General features: G+C 55.8%; 1 gene segment (V, D, J or C); it reads right to left on the reverse strand.

Moving 5' to 3' along the window:
- Positions 1-1,979: 1,979 nt before the first annotated feature.
- The window catches only part of LOC105827083, a 47,983-nt gene continuing 41,237 nt past the window's right edge, over positions 1,980-8,725 (reverse strand). The window contains 5 exon segments of the C gene segment in view: positions 1,980-2,213; positions 2,468-2,574; positions 2,720-2,737; positions 3,221-3,607; positions 6,834-6,877. Of these exon segments, the coding sequence occupies positions 2,193-2,213; positions 2,468-2,574; positions 2,720-2,737; positions 3,221-3,607; positions 6,834-6,877 (577 nt within the window).

The raw sequence follows: 8,725 nt of genomic DNA on the forward strand, positions 1-8,725 counted from the left end.
ACCCTCTCCGCACGGCCACCCTGACCCTGCCCTGTGGCTGCTCAGCCCCTCACAGCTCTTCTCGCACAGATGGTCCCACACCCCAGCCCCGGTCTGTGCCCCTCGGCCCCTCCAACGCCGGCTCTCTCTGAAGCACTTGTGCCCTCAGCAGCTCACCCTCCTGTCCCACCCTTGTGAGGGACACAGGAGCATCTACTGCCACCACACAGTCTAAGGACTGGGGGCACCCTTCGTCAATGCTGGTCTGGGGCCTAAAGCCTGCCCCCTTGTTTTTAGGCTGTTTTAGTCATTGTAAAAACAAACCAACTCATAAACAGCATCAACAACAGCCAGTACAAAGCCACACTGCAGCTTGAGAGATCTGGAAGTAGTCACACCGATGGAAGGTAGGGACTTGTGATGAGGTTCCCAGGCCGTCCCTGCTGTGGGGCTGGCCCTTTCTGGCCTGGGAAACCGCCTGCAGAGAGTCCTCTTCTCCTGCTCCAGGACAGCCAGTGTAGTGGGATGAGTAGTGTCCCACCCCCAAACTCATGCCCACCCAGAACCTCTGAATGTCACCTTATTTGGGCTAATGTCTTGATAAGGGAAAGGAGAGAAGAATTCAGATGCAGAGACACAGGGGAAAATGTCATGTAAAGACAGAGGCAGAGATTAGCATGACACTGCCCCAAGCCAAGGAGTGCCAGGAGCCATCAGAAATGGGAAGAAGAAAGAATTGTTCCCTGAAACTGTCACAGAGCATGGCCCTGGGGACACCTTGATTTTGGATTTTTGTCCTCCAGAACTGGGAGAGAATAAATTTCTATTGTTTTAAACCACCTAGTGGCACTTTGTTATGGTCCTTTGTTGTGTGCTTTGTTACCGCAGCCCTAAGAAACCAACACACGGAGGAATATTAAGGTCTCTTCAGTGTGTTACTGTGGGGCCTGCCCCGGATTTTGTGAACAGCAGCTCTAGGGTGACACCCTGACACCTTAAGCAATCACAGTGTCCTGGCCACTACTTGGGAAAAGCTTCCGGAATTGCTGTCTTCAGAAGAATATGCCACGGTTTTACCACTTGCAAGACATTTGATCTGTGAACAGCAGCTTCTATGCCTACAAAAGAGGGGAAATAATAACTGTTTCTAAGATCATTGTGGGGATTCAGTGGGACAACGCATGTGCCCGTGTCCAGCCTGAGGCCTGGAGCAAGTGGGCTCTCCACAAGGGCTCCTTCACCTCTCCCACCCTTCTCTGCTTTCAGATGTTGCCTCAGCTCACTTAGATGTGGCCTCTGTCACTGTCCTATGCCTCCTCTTCTCCAGTCCCATCCCCCCTCTCCAGGTGCACTGCTTTGCGTTTCGGGTGGTCTGGTCTCCACCCTCCAAGGGAAGGGGCCCTTTGGAAGGTCTTCCCCTGCCCGTAGCACCTCAGCCCCTCAGGGCCCTGCTCCCATGGCTCCCCCAAGGCCTGGCCCTGTGTTCCCTGCTCCTGGGAAGTCACTCGTCCCCAGGCTTTGCCTATCAGTTTTCTCACCCCTCTGCCTTCTCTAGGATTCCAACCTAGACATGTAGAGCAGCACTAAAACTCAAGCCCAAATCCCGAAACAAGACAGGCTAGAAGTATTGAGATGAGACACCAATAAAACCTAGAGACATAACAAATGACACTTGAAATCTGGATTTGAGAAATGATCAGGCATCAGAACCCATAGGTCTGCCTGGCCCTCTGCGCTGTGCTGGGCAGGGGTTGTGGTTTCCTGGGCAACTCTCTGTCCTCCTCATGCCGGGTTCTTAGAGCCCAGCATTGCCCTTCAGACCAACCCTCCGCTGGGGGCACAGCATGCCTGGGTGCAGACATGGGGTTGGGGACCCCCATCAGGATGAACAGGAGACACAGCGTTGGGTGGGGAGAAGAGGGCTAGTCACTCCTACACCTGCGGGGGGACTGCTTTGCCCAGATGGGCAGAACTCCACAGACACCCCTGAAACAGCCAGGCCCAGCACGCCATGTTTATTGCTTTAGTCTATTACAGACTTGGGGGTTGGGAGCTCCGTCTGCGGGGAAACAGAGAAAAAGGACAGATGTCCACGTAGAAAGGGGATGAGAGGTGGAGACACAATAACTCTTTAGGGACACAGGTGGGAGCTGGTACAGGAGAATCCCAGGTGAGGATGAAGAACGACTCAGGATGCACTTTTGGAGCTGGCCTCAGGAGTCCTTCCTCTTGATCTGAGGAAGAGAGGACATTGTCAGGGTCCCAGGGGTCATGGGGCAGTAGGAGTGGGGCTCACTGGTTCTCCCCATCCTCCAGGAATGCGAGCTGTACTGTCCCCTGCCTTTTATCCCCAGCTGGGCAGTCCATTACAGTTTCTTGAGATGACAGGATATAGCGGGCTGGGGTCTGGCTCTGGGATTCCCTTGGGTCCCATGTATGATGTTCTGCCCCCATCCCCATTGCCTGCCCCATCCCACCCTGTGCCTACCATGGCCATCAGCACGAGGGCGCTGACCAGCACAGCATACAGGGTGGCCTTCCCCAGCAGGATCTCGTAGAGGACAGTGGCGGACAGGACCCCTTGGTGGTAGGACACTGTTGGCAGGAAGGGAGAACAGGGAGGAACCTGTACAAACGTAGCTCTGGCCTCCCCCAGCCCCAGTGCCCATGGGTTCTGCAGGCCCTGGTTGCAGAACAAAGACCATGGGAGATGGAGAGAAAAACGGAGAGGCTTACTTACTTGAGGTGAAGCCACAGTCTGCAAGAAAAAAGAAGGAGAGAAATGGATGAGGAATGCCACTTCTTGAAGACACCGAGCCTTTAATTATAGACTTCAAAGTCATAGACTCAGGCCACAAACACATGCATGTCAGATGGTATGGTCAGCCGTCTGTGAGAGCCCTGGTGCTGTCTATCTCATGTGGCTCCAGTGTCATCATGTAGGACCCGGTCATTAAGATCTTAGGAAACCAGGACCCCTCAAGGGGTGGGAGGCACCCCACTCAGGTGCTGGGCTGTAGGGCTGTCCTGGGGGACCGTCAGCACAGCTCTGAGGGCTCAGGGCCTGTGCCCCGTGGGAACAAAGTACACATGGGTTGCTGGCACTGTGGGCCTTGATCCTTCCATCCCACGCACTCTGGCTTTCTTCTGGACTCAGTTTTGCTTCTACCTGGATCTTCCCATTTCCCTCCGGGTCTGGCCTGACCCAACATCCTCACAGGCCTCCAGAGGCCCCACTCACCTGCTCTGCCCCAGGCCTCAGCACTGATGTTCTGGGTGATGGGTTTGGCTGTGTCCTGGGTCCACTCGTCTTCCTCTGTGAGCCCGAAGAACTGGACTTGGCAGCGGAAGTGGTTGCGGGGATTGTGCCAGAAGGTGGCTGAGACCCTCAGGCGGCTGCTCAGGCAGTAGGTGGAGTCGTTGAGGCTGGGCTGCTCCTTGTAGGGCTGGGGGTCCGTGCTGACCGCACTCTGGACCTCCTTCCCGTTCACCCACCAGCTCAGCTCCACGTGGTCGGGGTAGAAGCCTGTGGCCAGGCACACGAGCGTGGCTTTGTGGGTCCGGGAGATCTCTGCTTCCGAGGGTTCAAACACAGCCACCTTGGGCGGGGTCACCTTTTTCAGGTCCTCTGGAAAGTGAAGAGGGGTTGGGGCCAGGGCTGTCTGAGAGTGCCTGGGCCTGGCAGGGGCTCTGTGTGTGCGAGAGAGAGAGGGCTGGGAGGGTCAGAGTGAAGCACAGCTGTGTCCTAGTAGGTCCTGGCTGCTTTGGGGCCACTGTCCCATTCTTCCTTGTTTTCCCTCTTCCTTTCCTGTCCTTTGGGTTCACCCTCTGCGGGACACTGCCCACTGTCTCTCCCTCCCCAGCCCCTCAGGTGGCGTCATGAACAGCACAGCCCAACATTCTGGGTAATGTCTCTTCATTGACGTCATTCGATTTCTTCTCCATCAATAAACGTGTTTGCCAACTTCTCACCATTTTATGCAGCAGTTATTTAAACAGGGCACTTACAGAATCAGAATAACAGGACCCAAATCCTAGAACTGTCTTTGCCCAGCAACACTGACGTTAGGACAGTACTTTCTCCACATCATTGTTTCTGCTTGTGAAGTGACAATCACCACACTGACTTCCCAGAAGGGGTGTGGAGACCAAGTGATATGGGATTCGGACAGCCTGGTCCTGAGTCAGGTTATCTGTGTCCGAATCTACGGTGCTAAGGAAGAAAGGAGAACTGGGGATGAGGGAGACATTTTGAGGCTGTGGGCTTTCTTTAGCTGACAATGTACAGATGCCTATTTTTGTGCCCTCCTGTGAGGACATCCTTTTGTTGTACAGTGCATTCATGGGAATGTGAGGTTTTCTGACTTTTTGTAGTGCATGAGATGATTATCTCATCCATTCCCTTTCCCCCAGGCACACCTGAATTTCCTCAGCTCACTGAGATAATACTCTCCCCTTATTTCAGGTTCAGGGATTCTTCACCCGTCTTTGTTCCTTTGCTTCCAAATGTTACACTTTGCTCTACTAGCAAGTTCCTAAACAAGCATCTGAGATCATCAGAGCAACTTCTTGCCACTAGTTGTATTGATATGATTTTTTCCCAGGCCTCTCCTTTGTAGATTCATAGGGGTGACAGGTGACCACGCTCCCTTCATCCCCAAGTGCCCGTTCCATCCGGCTGACCCACTGAGTCTAGGCCTGCCCTCCATCCATTTCATCCTGTCCTTCGCTTTCCATGGATTGTTTTTTGTTTCTGAGCAATTCTGTTAAAATGAAACAAATATTATTCTTATGAGAACCTAGTCCTAGTCTCCTGGATTACAGAGGAGAAATTTGTTCTGACACTTCTTCCCATTCCTAGGATGTGACCCCCTCCCAGGGCTGGCTCCGTGGGTGTGCACCCTGAGCAGTCACAGAGGACCACATACTTAGAAGGGCCCCGAGCTTGGCTGAATGCTCTGATATTGCCATTTTGAAATTCTAAATCATTTTATTTTTTTTAACAAGAACCTTCGCATTTTCATTTTGAGCTGGGCCTGAACATTTTGTAGCTGGTCCTACCTCCCATCCTGTCAGCTTTCCCGGCCCCCGACTCCTGCCTTGCTAATTACCACCATGCTTCTAGGTCTTCACTGGCCAAGCCAGGGCTGAAATGGTGATATCCAGGCTCCATCAGTCTTTCTGCTCTCAGCCTGATAATTTTCACTCTCATCTCAAAGACCCTGGCTTTGGGATTCTTTCGACTTTCCAGGGGCAGTAGGAAATGCACACCTTTGATCTCCTCACTCAGCAGACATCAGTCCCTATTATAAAAGTTAAAGCTGTCCCTTGACCATGTCTGCTGTTCTGTATGATATTTATGGATGCAACAGGCATGACAAACACAAGCAGACCCTCACCACACTCCAACATACCACCTGTACAAGTCCACGGTGAGGTCAGGGCCAACTACCCTTCCGTGCTTGTGAGTCCCTGTGGGGTACGGGGGGCTCGCCTATGTGGATGTGTGTACTCACGAGCTGCTGTTTGCTGTGCTCTGCTCCGTTAGATTGCGAAGATTACCTGTCCTCTCCCCAACTCCCCCTCACACCCTTCCCTCCATTTCCACAATCCAAATCCTGCCCCTCCTTTGGCACTGGGCTGCACCTCCACCCCCTCCCCAGTGACCTCCTAGGGGAAGCTGGGGATGAGAAGCGCCGATTACAACAGCCTCCATACTCTACACCTTGCTTCTCTTTTATTCTTCACAGTGCTAGTAAGTGGTAGGTATGATTAATTATATTGTATAGTTGAGGAAATTGAAGTTCACACATTAATTTGCCAAGGTCACCCGATCACTAAGGAGCCAGGGGTTGGAACCCAGCCTTTACAAGTCTGTGTTTTATCCACCCCGGCTGACCGCAGGACCTAGCATTTCTGCTGGACACACTTCACTGCTGAACTGAGCTGAGCCCACCCCACCCAGCGTAATGATGGTCTAACTACAAATGGGTCCATTGTCGTGTGGTGGTTGTTGTCAGAGAATCCAGGTTAATACATCATTGTTGTGAGTTATTTCCCTTCTCCGGCCTCGGGGGTCTCAGCACCAGGGGATGTTTAGGGCGCCTTTCCAGCTCTAAGATCCTAAGACCTTCCAGGCAATTTTCCTTACCTAACAGGCAAAATGTCTGCACTTCAACCTGTTTGTGGCAAATGAACTCCCTGCACCATCTGGGGTGGTTGACCTAGAATACCTAGTGTGATAAGGAAGGTTTGAGACTAGGGGAGAGGGAGGATGCATTTGGGGGTAAGTGGACCCCGGTGGCTGAGGTTCCGTCCCCTGCCCTCGGGCCAGCATCCCTTTGCTGACCGGCCCATGTGCAGGCCTCGATGCTGTGCCCGACCCCTGCCCCAGGGATCTGACGTTTAGGAGGAACAGGAGCGAGGAGGAGCAGGGGTTTTAGATCTAAGTCTAAATCCACACCGCTGAACTGCAACTTTCCCCCCGCTGCTCCCGGCCCTCCTGGCTGTTCTCTCCTTTGAGCAGCGATTATCTATTCCCCAAAGCAGGTTTTCCTTCTGTCTTTTTCTCCTTTCTAGAGGTTCCCAGAGCCCTAACAAATCTCCTTCTCCCTCTGCTCACCTTGTCCCTAAATACCTCAGAAAAAAGAGATCGAAGGCGGCCCTGCGTCTGCCCAGGTCCGGACCCTGGCCCCCGCCCCTCCCCAGTCCTTGGCGAAGTGGGGGGTGGGCGGGGAGGTGAAGTCGCGGAGCTGAGCCCCTTCTCCCCCGATCGCCACCCCCCTCGCGGCTCCGGTCCACTCGCCCGCACAGGGGACCGAGGGGCTGGACGGTGGGAGCCACCCGAATCTCACCTGTGACCGTGAGCCTGGTGCCGGGTCCGAAATGCTGCTCGTAGGAACACGGAGGCACAGCCCGGCACGCAAACCCCGCAGCGCTCGAGCTACCCCCACCCCGGGCGCCCAGCCCAGTCCCTGGAGCTCTGGGCTGCAGCGCAGGGCTGGGGACCCGGTGCCACGAAACCCGAACCGCCGCCTTCCGCCGCGTCCCCGCCGCCCGGCCGTGGGTCCCGCGGGCACTCACCCAGCACGGTCAGCCGGCTCCCGGCGCCGAAGGTCTGGGCCGCGCCCTGGGAGCACGGCCGGGGGTCTCCCCACAAGAACCCGCTCGGAGCCGCCCGCCCGCCCCGCGCTCACCTAGCACCAGGAGCCGCGTGCCCGGCCCGAAGTACTGCGTTTGTTGGTTCACGGCCCCCGAGCCCCGCACAAAAACCCGGGCCGCCGTCCCGCGCCCTGTCCCCCGGCGGCCCGCGCTTACCTAGCACCGACAGCCGGGTGCCCGCGCCGAAGTATTGAGTGTTTTGACTCACAGCCCCGGGGCGCCGCACAAAAACGGGCCCCGCCGGCGTCCCCGCGTCCCGCGTGCCCCCACCCCTGCAGCCCGGCCCCCCTTGGACCCCCGGACCCCGAGACCCCGCTTACCGAGCACCGTCAGCCGGGTGCCTGGGCCGAAATATACGGTATCTGCGCTCACAGCCTGGAGGCCCAGGACAAAAACCGGCTCCGCCCGCTCCTGTCCCGGATTCAGCCCGGTCCCCACCACCCCTGAGCGCGCGGTCGCTGTCCCAGCACCGGAACCCGGAGTTCCCGCCCAGCCGCGGGACAGCTCTCTCAGCACAGCCCCGCGCCGAGCCGGGCGGCTGCCCAGCCCTCTCCAGCCGCCCACAGACTGCTGCCTCCTTACCCAGCACGGTCAGCTTGGAGCCGTCCCCAAAGTACAGCTGCCCCGTGTTCGCACAGCCCTGGGGACCCCGGCGCAAACCCCCTGCCTTCCCCGACGAAGGGCCCTGGATGGCGGTAGCGCCCACTCCGCTAAGGCCAGGTTCAGGGCCCGTCCAGGCTGAGCAGCCCTCTCCCTCTCCCACCTGGAGCGCCTTCTTACCTAGCACGGTGAGCCAGGTCCCTGGCCCGAAGAAGAACTGGTCACCGTAGGAGCACAGTGGCACGGGCTGTCCAGAATTCCTGCTCCTTCCCCACCTCCCTTAGCACAGGCTGAGGGCACACCCTCCCTCTCCTTTCTGGGCTTTTCCCATCTAGAGAATTAGCTGGACGCAGTAACCTGGGCATTGCAGGAGATCACCGCCAATTTGCAGACAAGAACCAACTTGGCTTGGGGACAATGCAGTGGACTTAAAATATGAAGGGGTATTAGTGGTGGTGGGTCTGCTGGAGGTGGGAAGTGCTGCAGGCTAGACCCTACCTCTTACTAGTTACGTAACCTGTAATCTCTCTAACCTCAATTTCTTCATCTAAAATATGGGGCAATATCTTTGCCTCAGGGTTTTTATAGTTCTTAGTAACTAATGCATGTGCAAATACTTTGTACAGGGCAAGTTTTATAAGAATGTGGAATGATGATCCCACTTTGCTGCTGCCGTGGCCTTCCCATTCCTGGGAAGCTGAGTCTGGAGCAGGGGTTGCAAAGGTGTTCCCTGGGTCCAGGCTTCTGCAAAGCCACAGCAGGGATCAGCTCCAGAGACCTCAGCCCATCAGGTAGCTGCACTCCCCGGGCTGGGTGGGGCTATTTTCTAGGGCAGGGCTTTTTGTAAAAGCACCTCCTTTACCTGAATCATCGTGCCCCTCCCAGTCCCCACAATGTTACACCATGATACAAAAATGTTTCCTCCCTGCTCGTCCCCTCCCCCAACCACTGGGCAGCGGTAGGAAATGCAGGTGACAGAGGTTAG

Source organism: Propithecus coquereli, unplaced genomic scaffold, assembly GCF_000956105.1.
Source record: "Propithecus coquereli isolate 6110/MARCELLA unplaced genomic scaffold, Pcoq_1.0 Scaffold96, whole genome shotgun sequence".
In the NCBI taxonomy this organism is placed as follows: Eukaryota; Metazoa; Chordata; class Mammalia; order Primates; family Indriidae; genus Propithecus; species Propithecus coquereli.